This window comes from Hyperolius riggenbachi, chromosome 5 (assembly GCF_040937935.1).
Source record: "Hyperolius riggenbachi isolate aHypRig1 chromosome 5, aHypRig1.pri, whole genome shotgun sequence".
Lineage (NCBI taxonomy): Eukaryota > Metazoa > Chordata > Amphibia > Anura > Hyperoliidae > Hyperolius > Hyperolius riggenbachi.
In genome coordinates, this window is record NC_090650.1 from 31,277,760 (window position 1) to 31,293,200 (window position 15,441).

The 15,441-nt window shown below is 49.6% G+C and overlaps 1 protein-coding gene across 2 annotated transcripts in view; it reads left to right on the forward strand.

Annotated features, from left to right (window-relative positions):
* The window catches only part of LOC137518084 (protein HEG-like), a 54,333-nt gene that overhangs the window by 673 nt on the left and 38,219 nt on the right, over positions 1 to 15,441 (forward strand). The window contains exons 2-3 of one of the 2 annotated variants that reach the window (XM_068235380.1): positions 9,599 to 10,001; positions 10,092 to 11,269. In XM_068235380.1, the coding sequence (XP_068091481.1) occupies positions 9,599 to 10,001; positions 10,092 to 11,269 (1,581 nt within the window). Of the gene's footprint in view, positions 1 to 9,598; positions 11,270 to 15,441 lie in introns of both variants that reach the window. The other variant, XM_068235379.1, reaches the window with a different exon arrangement.

Genomic DNA, 15,441 nt, shown 5'->3' on the forward strand with positions numbered 1-15,441 from the left:
GCCTGGCAGCCCTGTTGATCTTCTGCATTAAGTAGTGTCTGAGTCAAAACCCTGGAACAAGCATATGGCTAATCCAGTAAAACATAAGTCAGAGTACCTAATCTGCTGCATGCTTGGTCAGGGTCTATGGCTAAATGTATTAGAGACATAGGATCAGGAGGACTGCCAGGCAACTGGCATTGTTTAAAAGGAAATAAATATGACAGCCTCCATATCTCTCTCACTTCTGGTTCCCTTTAAATGACAGTGAGAGGCTGCCATATTTACTTACTTTTAAGCAATACTAGTTGCCTGGATATCCTGCGGATCCTCTGTATTTAATACTTTTAGCCATAGACCTTAACCACTTTATCTACAAGTCAGTAGATCTATGTCCTCTGTGACTTCATCTAAGCCACAAGTCAGTAGATATACGTCTTGTAGCAGAAGCAGTGCTGTGCAGGATTGGGCTTGCTCCCGTGCACATTTCTGGCACTATCTGATGCAGCACTAATTGGAATATATGTTTCCTGAGCTAATGAGATTGATTTTTACTATTAAAAATACTTACACACTCTGTAGCATTATTTCAGAATCAAATATCTTCACCATAAATTGTGACCGGAATATAATCTAAGTTTTGTGATAAGCAGTAAGAATAGCCAAACAAAATGTGTGTTTTTGATCTACAGTAGCACTTTTTATTTTTAAACTGAAATTGGTAAAACTGAGAAATAAATGTTTTTTTCTATTTTTTTCTTTGTTTTCCCATTAAAATTCATAGAAAACAAAATTGTTTGAGGGAAAAAAATGGCATACAATGAAAGCCTAGTTTGTCTTGAAAAAAACAATATGTATTTTTTTATTTCTGTGTCGTAAGTAGGGATAAAGTTATTGCTGATTAGATAAGGACATAGCTAAACTGTCGAAACAGCTCTGGTGACTAATCCATAATAGAGTTGGGCCGAACCTCCGATTTTAGGTTCGCGAACCGGGTTCGCGAACTTTCGCGAAAGGTTCGGTTCGCGTTAAAGTTCGCGAACCGCAATAGACTTCAATGGGGATGCGAACTTTGAAAAAAAAAAATAATTATGCTGGCCACAAAAGTGATGGAAAAGATGTTTCAAGGGGTCTAACACCTGGAGGGGGGGATGGCGGAGTGGGATAGATGCCAAAAGTCCCCGGGAAAAATCTGGATTTGACGCAAAGCAGCGTTTAAGGGCAGAAATCACATTGAATGTTAAATGACAGGCCTAAAGTGCTTGCTTTCAAACATCTTGCATGTGTATACATCAATCAGGTAGTGTAATTAAGGTACTGCTTCACACTGACACACCAAACTCATCGTGTAACGCACCGCAAACAGCTGTTTGTGTAGTGACGGCCGTGCTGGACTGGTGCGCGCACCATGGCGAGAGTGCAGGTTTTGGTGGCTTTACAGCCCATATGGTCACCTGGCTGATGTAGCTGAATGACAGAACAGTGACTGTCCAGCTGATCAAATTTGGTCTGACCACAATGAGGCAACGACCTTATTATCGTGGGTGTGCCCCCCGAGACACTCATCTAGGCGCCGGTCATTGCTCCATTGTGATACGCAAGCCCCTTCACTACGGCAAGGTAATGATCACGAAGGGGAATGGGCGCATGTACATGCCTTTTCTTTTGTTGTTGCAGCTGCCCGCAGTGCAGCCAGAAAAATTAGGCAGTCATGTACACGCACCCGAAAAATTATTACAGCGGCCGCTGCTAGCAGCGGCCTAAAAAATTCAGCAATCCGCCTGGAGTCCCGGACCCTGTTGGTGGTGGCGGAGAAGGTAGTCAAGCGGCCTGCAGGCAGACATGCTGTGTGGAGGGACTGGGAGCGACTTAGTCTTCTTGGGGCAGGCCAGGCAGCCAGTCACACGGCGTGCAGGCAGAGATGCTGTGTGTGCGGGGACTGACTTAGTCTTGGGGCGGGCAGCAGCCCTCCGGGATCCATGCCTCATTCATTTTGATAAAGGTGAGGTACTTAACACTTTTGTGACTTAGGCGACTTCTCTTCTCTGTGACAATGCCTCCAGCTGCGCTGAAGGTCCTTTCTGAGAGGACGCTTGCGGCAGGGCAGGAGAGAAGTTGGATGGCAAATTGGGACAGCTCTGGCCACAGGTCAAGCCTGCGCACCCAGTAGTTCAAGGGTTCCTCATCGCTGTTCACAGCAGTGTCTACATCCACACTTAAGGCCAGGTAGTCGGCTACCTGCCGTTCCAGGCGTTGGTGGAGGGTGGATCCGGAAGGGCTATGGCGAGGCGTTGGACTAAAGAACGTCCGCATGTCCGACATCACCATGAGATCGCTGGAGCGTCCTGTCTTTGACTGCGTGGACACGGGAGGAGGATTAGTGGCAGTGGTACCTTGCTGGCGTTGTGCCGTCACATCACCCTTAAAGGCATTGTAAAGCATAGTTGACAGCTGGTTCTGCATGTGCTGCATCCTTTCCACCTTCCGGTGAGTTGGTAACAGGTCCGCCACTTTGTGCCTGTACCGAGGGTCTAGTAGTGTGGCCACCCAGTACAGCTCATTCCCCTTGAGGTTTTTTATACGGGGGTCCCTCAACAGGCAGGACAGCATAAAAGACGACATCTGCACAAAGTCGGATCCAGTACCCTCCATCTCCTCTTGCTCTTCCTCAGTGACGTCAGGTAAGTCAACCTCCTCCCCCCAGCCGCGAACAATACCACGGGAAGGTTGCGCAGCACAAGCCCCCTGCGACGCCTGCTGCGGTTGTTCTCCTGCCGCTGTCCCCTCCTCCTCTTCCTCCTCCTCCCCCAAAGAAACACCTTGCTCATCATCCTCTGAGTCTGACTCATCTTCTGCACATGACCTCTCTTCTTCCTCCTCCTCCCCCCTCTGTGCTGCCGCAGGTGTTGAGGAAACAGCTGGGTCTGATGAAAATTGGTCCCATGCCTGTTCCTGCCGTAACGGTTCCTGGTCACGCTCATTCGCAGCTTCATCCGCCACTCTACGCACAGCACGCTCCAAGAAGTACGCGTAGGGAATTAAGTCGCTGATGGTGCCCTCACTGCGGCTCACCAGGTTGGTCACCTCCTCAAACGGCCGCATGAGCCTGCATGCATTTTTCATCATTGTCCAGTTGTCGGGCCAGAACATCCCCATCTTCCCAGACTGTTTCGTTCTACTCCAGTTGTAGAGGTACTGGGTGACGGCTTTCTTCTGTTCTAGCAGGCGGGAGAACATGAGGAGGGTCGAGTTCCAGCGAGTGGGGCTATCGCAAATGAGGCGTCTCACCGGCATGTTGTTTTTACGCTGAATTTCTGCAAATCGTGCCATGGCTGTGTAAGAGCGCCTCAAATGCCCACAGAACTTCCTGGCCTGCTTCAGGACATCCGCTAAGCCAGGGTACTTTGCCACAAATCTTTGAACCACTAGATTCATGACATGTGCCATGCAGGGTATGTGTGTCAGCTTCCCCATATGCAAAGCGGCAAGCAGATTGCTGCCGTTGTCGCACACCACGTTGCCTATCTCCAGGTGGTGCGGGGTCAGCCACTCATCCACCTGTTTCTTAAGAGCAGCCAGGAGAGCTGCTCCAGTGTGACTCTCCGCTTTGAGACAAGCCATGTCTAAGATGGCGTGACACCGTCGTACCTGGCATGCAGCATAGGCCCTGCGGAGCTGGGGCTGTGTAGCTGGAGAGGAGAACTGCCACTCAGCCAAGGAGGAGGAGGAGGACAGCGAAGAGCATGTAGCAGGAGGAGAGGAGGTGGCAGGAGGCCTGCCTGCAAGCCGTGGAGGTGTCACAATTTGGTCCGCCGCTTTCTGCTTGCCATCGTTCACCACCAGGTTCACCCAATGGGCTGTGTAGGTAATGTAGCGGCCCTGCCCGTGCTTGGCAGACCAGGCATCCGTGGTCAGGTGTACCCTTGACCCAACGCTCTTCGCAAGAGATGACACCACTTGCCTCTCAACTTCACGGTGCAGTTGGGGTATGGCCTTTCTGGAAAAATAAGTGCGGCCTGGCATCTTCCACTGCGGTGTTCCGATGGCCACAAATTTACGGAAGGCCTCAGAGTCCACCAGCCGGTATGGTAACAGCTGGCGAGCTAACAGTTCCGCCACGCCAGCTGTCAGACGCCGGGCAAGGGGGTGACTGGCCAAAAGTGGCTTCTTCCGCTCAAACATTTCCTTCACGGACACCTGACTGCTGCTGTGGGCAGAGGAGCAGGAACCGCTCAAGGGCAGAGGCGGAGTGGAGGAGGGTGCCTGTGAAGGTGCAAGGGAGAAAGCGGCATAAGCAGATGATGCACCTGAAGGAGGAAGAGGAGAAGGAGGGTGACTTTTATTTTGTGTGCTGCTGCTGCTTTTGCTCAGGTGGCCATCCCATTGCTGTTTGTGCCTTTTCTCCAGGTGCCTTCGTAAGGCACTTGTCCCTACGTGAGTGTTGGCCTTTCCACGGCTCAATTTTTTTTGGCAGAGCGAACAGATGGCTTTGGTCCGATCTGAGGCACACACATTGAAAAATTTCCACACCGCTGAGCCACCCTGGGATGTGGGCACTATGGGGACCTCAGCAGCTGATGCTGAAGGGCAAGTTGGCTGGCTGTACATAGGTGGCGATACATGGTGCCGGACTCTGCCACCAGCTGTTTCTGACGAAGAGCTGCCCCAGCTTCTTTCAGCAACTTCTCTCCTCCTACTACTCTCTGACTCCCCCTCTGAACTGTCCCCCTCTTCATCTCCTCTATTGGGAACATACAGAGGATCCCTATCATCGTCATCATCGTAATCATCCTGCCCAGCTTCGCTTGCCTCAGAAAAATCCAAACGTGTAGGTCCTTCATCCTCCTTACACGTTACATCCATAGTGTTGTCGCGTAACGCAGACATATGAGCTGGTGAAAAATCATCTGGCTGTAACAATGGCTGTGCATCAGTGATTTCACCACCACTAAATAATTCTTGCGAAGTGTCAAATGCAGCGGAAGTGGTGCTAGTAGTAGCGCTGGTGGCTGAGCAAGATGAGGTGTTCTGTGTCGCTAAATACTCAACCACGTCCTGACAATCTTGGGAGGTGATGGGACGTGCCTTCTTCCGAGCACTGTACTGTGGGCCAGGTCCACACGAAATTACATTTACACGACCTCGCGCAGACCTGCCGGGTGGCCTTCCTCTGCCTCTGCCACTACCTCTTCCTCTTCCTCTACCTGTTTTGTCCATATCGGGTATGCACGGAGTGGTATATCACACTGCGTGCACTCACGTAGGTAGGTGGGTTCACTTAACTGCACAGGTATGCGCACTGATGCGGTGGGTTCACTGAACAGTACAGGTATACAGTGGCGGGTTCACTGAACACAACAGGTATGCAGTGGCGTGTTCACTAAACAGGTATACAGTGGCGGGTCCACTGAACAGAACAGGTATACAGTGGCGGCCCTGGCGGGTTCACAGAACAGGTATACAGTGGTGGGTCCACTGAACAGAACAGGTATACAGTGGCGGGTTCACAGAACAGGTATACAGTGGCGGGTCCACTGAACAGAACAGGTATACAGTGGCGGGTTCACAGAACAGGTATGCAGTGGCAGGTTCACTGAACTGAACAGGTATGCAGTGGCGTGTTCACTAAACAGGTATACAGTGGCAGGTCCACTGAACAGAACAGGTATACAGTGGCGGGTCCACTGAACAGAACAGGTATACAGTGGCGGCCCTGGCGGGTTCACAGAACAGGTATACAGTGGCGGGTCCACTGAACAGAACAGGTATACAGTGGCGGGTTCACAGAACAGGTATACAGTGGCGGGTCCACTGAACAGAACAGGTATACAGTGGCGGGTTCACAGAACAGGTATACAGTGGCGGGTCCACTGAACAGAACAGGTATACAGTGGCGGGTTCACAGAACAGGTATGCAGTGGCAGGTTCACTGAACTGAACAGGTATGCAGTGGCGTGTTCACTAAACAGGTATACAGTGGCAGGTCCACTGAACAGAACAGGTATACAGTGGCGGGTCCACTGAACAGAACAGGTATACAGTGGCGGCCCTGGCGGGTTCACAGAACAGGTATACAGTGGCGGGTCCACTGAACAGAACAGGTATACAGTGGCGGGTTCACAGAACAGGTATACAGTGGCGGGTCCACTGAACAGAACAGGTATACAGTGGCGGGTTCACAGAACAGGTATGCAGTGGCAGGTTCACTGAACTGAACAGGTATGCAGTGGCGTGTTCACTAAACAGGTATACAGTGGCAGGTCCACTGAACAGAACAGGTATACAGTGGCGGGTCCACTGAACAGAACAGGTATACAGTGGCGGCCCTGGCGGGTTCACAGAACAGGTATACAGTGGCGGGTCCACTGAACAGAACAGGTATACAGTGGCGGGTTCACAGAACAGGTATACAGTGGCAGGATCACTGAACAGGTATGCAGTGGGCTGAGGGCTCACTGAACAGAACAGGTATGCTGTGGCAGGATCACTGAACAGGTATGCAGTGGCAGGATCACAGTACAGGTATGCAGTGGGCTGAGGGCTCACTGAACAGAACAGGTATGCTGTGGCAGGATCACTGAACAGGTATGCAGTGGCAGGATCACTGAACAGGTATGCAGTGGCAGGATCACTGAACAGGTATGCAGTGGGCTGAGGGCTCACTGAACAGAACAGGTATGCTGTGGCAGGATCACTGAACAGGTATGCAGTGGCAGGATCACTGAACAGGTATGCAGTGGGCTGAGGGCTCACTGAACAGAACAGGTATGCTGTGGCAGGATCACTGAACAGGTATGCAGTGGCAGGATCACTGAACAGGTATGCAGTGGGCTGAGGGCTCACTGAACAGAACAGGTATGCTGTGGCAGGATCACTGAACAGGTATGCAGTGGCAGGATCACTGAACAGGTATGCAGTGGGCTGAGGGCTCACTGAACAGAACAGGTATGCTGTGGCAGGATCACTGAACAGGTATGCAGTGGCAGGATCACTGAACAGGTATGCAGTGGGCTGAGGGCTCACTGAACAGAACAGGTATGCTGTGGCAGGATCACTGAACAGGTATGCAGTGGCAGGATCACAGTACAGGTATGCAGTGGGCTGAGGGCTCACTGAACAGAACAGGTATGCTGTGGCAGGATCACTGAACAGGTATGCAGTGGCAGGATCACTGAACAGGTATGCAGTGGGCTGAGGGCTCACTGAACAGAACAGGTATGCAGCCAGGAAGAAGTTAAGCCTAACTAATCTTTCCCTATATGAGAGACTGCAGCAGCTCGCCCTACTCTCACTAATGCAGGCACACGAGTGGCCGTAATGGCCGCCGCTGCCTGCCTTATATAAGGGGGGGTGGGGCTCCAGGGGCTAGTGTAGCCTAATTGGCTACACTGGGCCTGCTGACTGTGATGTAGAGGGTCAAAGTTGACCCTCAGGTGCATTATGGGGCGAACCGAACTTCTTCCGCAAAAGGTTCGCGTGCGGTACCCGCACGCGAACCACCTAAGTTCGCGCGAACCACGTTCGCCGGCGAACCGTTCGGCCCAACTCTAATCCATAAGTGGGAAAAAAGGTCTGGATGCGAAGTGGTTAAACAAGTGTTCAGTAGAATGACAATGACAGAGCAATCGCCCCCAAAACGCTGCATGCAGCGCGTTTGCGATTAATCGAAATTGCAACCGCTTCAGTGTGAATATATCCATAGGGATACATTAGTAGCAGCGCTTTGCTGATCGCCAGTGATCAGCAAAGCGCTTAAGAATCGCCCCAGTGTGAACCAACCCTATCTCAGTATCAGAAGGAAAATTCCTGTTCTGTGCATGTCAGATTCATATATTTATAGGCACACTGGCTGCTGGTGCAAACTGAGCACTGATGACCTCTTGTGGCAGATCACAGTATTGCAGGTACAGTAATACTCAACAGGTTATGTGGGACAGACCCAAGTCTAAGGTCTAGTTCACACTTTGATCACTAAATGGAATTGCCTAGTGATTGCAATTTTGCGTCACAAGTTTCTGGTGATTTTTCGCAATTGACAAAGACTACAGGACTGTTTTTTTGGTTTTTTTTGCGGAAGGGGGGGATGTACAGTCTACGTCAACAGACGGGAACTAGTGATGAATGGAAGCAGGGATTGTTGCCATCAGTGGTGGGTCTGTCTGTTGGTAGCATTTTTCAGGCCTCAAAATCAGGCACTATAAGGCTGCCAATGCTACAGCATGTGCAGTGGAATAACTAGAACACGTTTGCATACAATTCTGGCTACCGATATAATGTTTAAGATTGGCTTATTGACATTCCTTGCACAATCTGGTTCCTGGATACCTGAAGAACTCATTCCAACTGCATCACTCCCCGTACAATCTTACATCAATGACATTTATGAACAGCTGACTATTTCCTCTGTAACACAGTCCAACCTCAACTCTATTGATCTGAGTCATATCTATACGCTTGGAGTCCTATGAGAGAAAAGCGCTTTACAAATGTTATTGTATTATTGTACTGTTTTTCAGTGCCTGAACCATGCATGCGGCATGCACATGAGCTCAGGGCCGGATTTGTACTCTTTACCGCCCAAGGACACTGTCAGCAGCTGCCCCCTCCCGAGGTGTATCTAGAGGGGTAGAGGCATGGCTCATGCCATGGGCGCCACAGCACCATGGACACAATGCCTGCCTCTGTGCTGTGCCCTTATGCCTGCCCCTGTGCTGCTCCGCCAAACCCACCCCTGTGTATTGCTCCCCCAAACCTACCCCTGTGCTGCTCCCCGAAACCTACCCCTGTGCCTTGCGTCACTCAGACCTCAGAACAAATGTATTCTGTTATCTGGGGAACATGGCTACTTAACTTATGTATTTAGGGCGCACTTGGCTTAGTTTTAGAAAAGAGGACAGAGAGGGAATAAGAAGAGATATTTCTAAAAAAAAGTAGCTTCAGCAATATCCCGCGCCCAAAAACACAGGCAACCCTAACAGATGTACACGAGAAGGGATGAAGATCTTAGAGGGAAAGGGGGCTCTGATGGGGGGGCGCAATTTCAGTGCTTGCCATAGGCTCTATGTTACCCAGATACGCCCCTGCCCCCCCCCCCGCTCTAGTATAGGTAGCCCCTTGACCCTTCCCTCTAGTATAGGCAGCCAGATGACCCTTCCCCCCTCCTCCAGTTTTGATAGCCTGATGAACCCCCTTCCTTCCAGTATAGGTAGACTGATGACCCCTCCCCCCTTCCCTTTAGTATAAGAGGCCAGATAACTCTCCCCCTTACGTATAGATAGCCTGTAGACCTCCCCACCCTCCAGTATATGTAGCCAGGTGACCCTTCCTGCCCCCACCCCACTATAGCCTGCTGCCCACCCGCCCTTGATCCTGTGGTGCACTAGGCCATGGCCTATATGGCCTTGCTTTAAATACGACCCTGCGTGAACTTCCTTAAATGTGATGCCTTAAAATGGTTCTTCGTTGTACCGTTAGCATAATTAGAGATTTCAGAAGAGAGCTGTTTGGGAGTATTAAAATGGGGCAATTAAATGCTGGGCAAATGTCCATGTAAACTAGGCCCAAGTTTGGAGATTGGAGATTTGGAGATTGCTAAAGCATGTACTTATTTTCATTACAGACTCACCTACAACTGACAAAGCCTGGCTGAACTCCTCCTCCACCAGAGGGGGCACCACCATCACACCTAAAATGACTGCACTGACTTTAACTATGTATACAAGTAACATAACTTCAGAAATGGAGTCATCATACCCCACCAGAGGGGGCGCCAACACCACCTCGCCAAATACTACTCCACAGACTCTGCTTATAGGTAACATCACTGCAGAAACTGGTTCATTGCACCCTACTAGAGGGAGTGTTAACATCTCGGCCAACACAATGATACAGACACCAACAATGCCTATTGGTAATTACACTGTAGGAATGGCTTCATCTTACCCCACCAGAGGAGATGCCACATCATCGTACTCCATCAGAGGGGACTCAACCTCACTGTACCCCACCAGAGAAGACTCAACCTCACTGTACCCCACCAGTAAAGACTCAACCTCACCGTACCCCACCAGTGAAGACTCAACCTCACCGCATCCCACCAGAGAGGACTCAACCTCACTGTACCCCACCAGAGAAGACTCAACCTCACTGTACCCCACCAGAGAAGACTCAACCTCACTGTACCCCACCAGTAAAGACTCAACCTCACCGTACCCCACCAGAGAAGACTCAACCTCACCGCATCCCACCAGAGAGGACTCAACCTCACTGTACCCCACCAGAGAAGACTCAACCTCACTGTACCCCACCAGAGAAGACTCAACCTCACCGCATCCCACCAGAGAAGACTCAACCTCACTGTACCCCACCAGTAAAGACTCAACCTCACCGTACCCCACCAGTGAAGACTCAACCTCACCGCATCCCACCAGAGAGGACTCAACCTCACTGTACCCCACCAGAGAAGACTCAACCTCACTGTACCCCACCAGAGAAGACTCAACCTCACTGTACCCCACCAGTAAAGACTCAACCTCACCGTACCCCACCAGAGAAGACTCAACCTCACCGCATCCCACCAGAGAGGACTCAACCTCACTGTACCCCACCAGAGAAGACTCAACCTCACTGTACCCCACCAGTGAAGACTCAACCTCACTGTACCCCACCAGTAAAGACTCAACCTCACCGCACCCCACCAGCGAGGACTCCACCTCACCGTACCCCACCAGTGAAGACTCAACCTCACCGCATCCCACCAGAGAGGACTCCACCTCACCGTACCCCACCAGAGTGGACTCCACCTCACCGTACCCCACCAGTGAAGACTTAACCTCTCCGTACCCCACCAGAGAGAACTCTACCTCACTGTACCCCACCAGAGAGGACTGGACTTCACTGTACCCCACCAGAGAGGACTCGACCTCACTGTACCCCACCAGAGAGGAGAGCACCATCACTACCAACACAACTCTGCAGACACTAACAGTGCCTGTGAGCAACACCACTGCAGGAATGCCCTCCTCCTACCCCACTGAAGAGGACCACACCACCTTCACACCCAAAGCCTCTGTAGAGACTGGAACAGTGTCTATGGGTAACATAACTGCAGAGGTAGAGTCGTCATACTCTACCAGAGGGAGCGAGACCATCATACCAAACAGTACTATACAGACAGTAACCATGCCCATGGATAACATCACAACAACAGCCCAGTCATTGTATTCCACCCAAGAGGTGTCCACAGGGACACCCGTCACACATCTGGGGACAGAAGGAGCGTCCAGTTATGGTATAAAATGTATTAATGAACAGAATCTATAGTGGATCCTCTTAAAGTGAATCTGAAGCGATATTAAAAAAAATCTCACCTAAGGAGAGGGAAGGCTCTGGGTCCTATAGAGCCATCCTGTTCCTCTCCTCATCTGCTAGTTCCCCGGCATGCTCCTCCGTTAAAATCTCCTGGCGTGGGAGACTTCGAAAGTCTTCGGGAGCCAGGGCGGCTCTGTACTGCAAGTGCAAGAGAGGTTACTTGTGCATGCGCAGGACAGAGCGGCCCATCTTTGGGAGCCCAAGTGCTCCCGAAGACTTCCGAAGCCCATCCGAAGCAGAAGAAAGCAGCCTAACGGGGGAGCCTGCGGCTGCAGGAGAACGCCGGGGCTAGGAGAGCACCGGTAAGGCTCTATAGGACCCAGAGGTTACCCCTCCTTAGGTAAGTATCTGTTTTGTATTTTAAATATTGCTTCAGACTCCCTTTAAAGGAAGCCCAAGGTGAGAGGAATATGGAGGCTGACATATTTATTTCCTTTTAAATAATGTACACTGCCTGACTGTCCTGCTGATCCTCTGCCTCTCATACTTTAAGCCATAGACCCTGAACAAGCATGCAGCAGATCAGATGTCTATGACAAATTTGATATAATTAGCTGCAAGCTTGTTTTAGGTGTGATTCAGACCCTACTGACCTGAAATATCAGCATGACTGCCAGGCAACTGGTATTGTTTAAAAGGAAAGAAATATGGCAGCTTCCATAGATCTCACACCTTGGGTTCCTTTTAAGGTGGACATACATCTAGCGATGTTGTGGGCGGATGAACATGTCCTCCGGTGGATGATTTCATCAATTTGGGTCTGAAATGCTGGAAAATCTCAGTCGAATATACTCAATCGGGTGCGTCACGTGGCACCCTCCGCTGTCACCCCCGTTACTGGAAGTGCCTGCCCGTAACATGTGTCACAAGACATGTGTGTAATGTCACACACACCGTGACGGCAGACGGGGTGACAGCAGAAGATAATGGGAGTTGCACCTGCGGACAGGTGAGAATTTTCAGAGCACAGGTAACAGGGGGCACATGTAACACTTGGGGGACGGCCAGGCTGGTGGCGGAGGTGGCATTGCTAGGATAATTCCTGATAGATTTCATGCTGAAATCTATCAGGAATCGGCCTCTAGTGTATGGGCAGGCACCTAGAGGCTCGTTTCACACTGTAAATTGGCGTCAGCAATGCGGTGCGTCCCACCCGCCCCGCCGCACCGCATCGCACCGCAAAAAACAGGCCTTCAGGCAACACAGCATTAGTGTCTGGCCACCAGCCAAGCAGGAAGTTACACGCACTTGCGGTCACTTCCTGCTTCAGGTATGCGGAAGCGTATTGTAAAAATACGCTTCCGTGCATGCGCGCCGTGACTTCGTAACACCAACGCTTTAAAAAACCCTTCGCCGCCATAGAGTAACATGACTTCCGGGCCGACGCATGGTAATGTAGTTCTGCGCTAATCTTCAGTTGGCCACTTCTGACGCAGCACACTGCAACGTGGGAAATATGAACTTCCCCATAGGGTTACATTAGGCTACAGTAGCAGTGCGGCAATTTGCCGCACCACACCAGTGTGAAAAGGCCCTTACTCTTCCCTTGTGTGAGTGGATAGTTCGGAGTAGACCTTTGACCCCAAGAAATCTAATTGTTTTCTAGCTACCTGTACATACTCGAAAACAGGCCGACCTCATGTATAAGTCGACTACAATATTCAACCCTCTTAAGCTGGAATTTTTTATTGACTCAAGTATAAGTCTACCCAGCAAAGTTAATGGCTGCACTTGGGGCCCATAAGGGATTAATGACTGCCCTGCATACAGTATTGCAGCCATTAACCCCCTCCTGTCCCTTAAGTGCAGCCAATACCTCCTCCAGGCCCCCAAGTGCTGCAATTATTCACTCCCTTTTATGCAGCCCAGTATCCCCCCCCCCCTTTCCTTGTTAATTGTTGTGGCCAGGACTTTCACACCTGTGTTTTCTTGGCATTTCCTTTCCTCAAAGTATCACCACAGGGTAAATTACTGCAAATGGGAATGTCACTATTAGTACACGCATTCCGCAGTGTGCTCAGTGTTCCCTGTGACTCGTGTATAAGTCGACCCCTATACTTTTATGAAGTGATTCAAGTGAATCAGACCTAAATTTCTAGGCTTATACTTGAGTATATACAGTAATTTTAGCTACTCCCTGCGCCATAATTTAATTTCCTTGCCGCTAATTGCGACTTTTACTAGTGATGAGCACACATTTCGCATGGATGTAATTTTTGTATTAAAATTCTCAATTAAAATGCGAAATCGTAATGTGAAATTTTGGGGTAAATTCGTAATTTCGTTTGTAATTGTAATCATTTGTAATTTCCAGTAATTTTGTGTAATTTAGCGGTTAATAGCAAAGCTCCCATACATGCTATTTCAACCAAAATAGCTACGTATGTTCAAAAAGATTTTGTAGTTTTTGAGAAAATCGATTTTAGAACTGCAAAGGAAAAATGTTTTTTTTAAACTGCCATTTTTCCTTTGCATTTTTAAATTGATTTTCTCAAAAACTAACTTTTTGAAAATTTTTTTTTTTTACTTGTACTCACTATTCTTCAGAATATATGTAGCAGTTTTGGTGACAATAGTATGTATGGGGGCTGTGCTATTCACCGCTAAAGTCAGCACGCAATTACATGAAACTTACGCTAAATTACGAATGATTACATAAAATCAATTCAATTTACAAATCGTAATTACCATGCGTAATTGTGAAAATGTACGCATAATCCTAATTAGCTGATTACGATCATCATCACTACTAACGTTTACTATTGTCGCCTGTTGTGGCGCCATTTTCCCGGCGCTCGTCCTGCGCCATTTTTATCTGCTGCGGTGTAATGACCCACAGGAAACCCTGGGGAACGTTTCAATGCTTTTGCCGGGCATTGCTTTACAGACGCAGTAAGACTGTTTCTTGGCAAATACACTATAAAAATTTTCCATAAAAACGCCAGCAGATAAACTAACAACACACCAAAATACAGGGGCGTAACAATAGACCCTGCAAGGGCTGCAGCCACAGGGGGGCCCAGAAGCAGCAGGGGGCCCCATGTGGGGAGAATTTTATTTTCCCTGTCCTGAGAGACTGACAACCAAGGGCACGAGAGAAAAAGCTTTCTGCTCTCTGCATGACTTCATCTGCTCAGCCACCGATAAGAAATCCTACAAAATTTTGTAGACAAATATTTTTAGACAGTCCCTATTCAGCGTTCATCAGGCTCTTGTGTACAGCGCCCAGCCCCAACCTCTTTACCCCTCCTCAAGTGCTGTGTACTGTAGTGATGCTGGAGAAGTCTGCAGAGCCAGATCTGCTTCAAGTGTGCACTAGCCAATTGAATAACATTGGTTCTAAACTTACCTCTGCAGAAAGCAGGGGGGGGGGGGCATCCGAAGTTTTGCAGGTGGGCCCGGTGATTCCTAGTTACGCCCCTGACAAAATACACAGCGATTTGTCTGCAGAACATGATCAGCGATGTGTGAGACAAGCCCAATGCTTTGGACTTGCTTGTTTAATAAGGCTCACGTTATTTCGTTTTTAGGATTGTGTGATAATTTGTCAAGTTTCAGGTCATGTTTCCTCAGTTAAATATTGAATACCTTAAAGTGTACCTGAGCGGAAGGAAATGAGATACTTACATAAAAGAGAGGGAAGCCTCAGGACTCTATTGATACTTCCCTCCCTGTTCTGATGTCCCCCATCGCTGAGTGCACCCCCTCCCTCCCCCAAAGATTAGCGACAAGGAATTGCCACTAATCATATGCAGCTCTTCTTCCTGCAGTATGGCCACCAGTAGCTGCGCGGCTCACCCACGCATGCGCAGTAAGCCGGAGCCACGAGCTCCATGCTGTTGGTATGAGTGGCCGTGCTTGCATGGCTACTGAGTACGCTCGTAACAGAGTAGGAGTGCGGTCCCGATGTGGAGAGGGGCATCGCTCAGCGACGAGGGACATAGGACCAGCGAGGGGAGCCTCAATAGGATCCTTGAGGCTTCCCGCTCTTCAGGTTAATATCTAATTTTGAACATGAGCTTCCACTTGGGATCACTTTAAATCCCTGCTGTACGTTAGACAGCAGCTGAAGGGATTTTGTAGTGTTTGTAC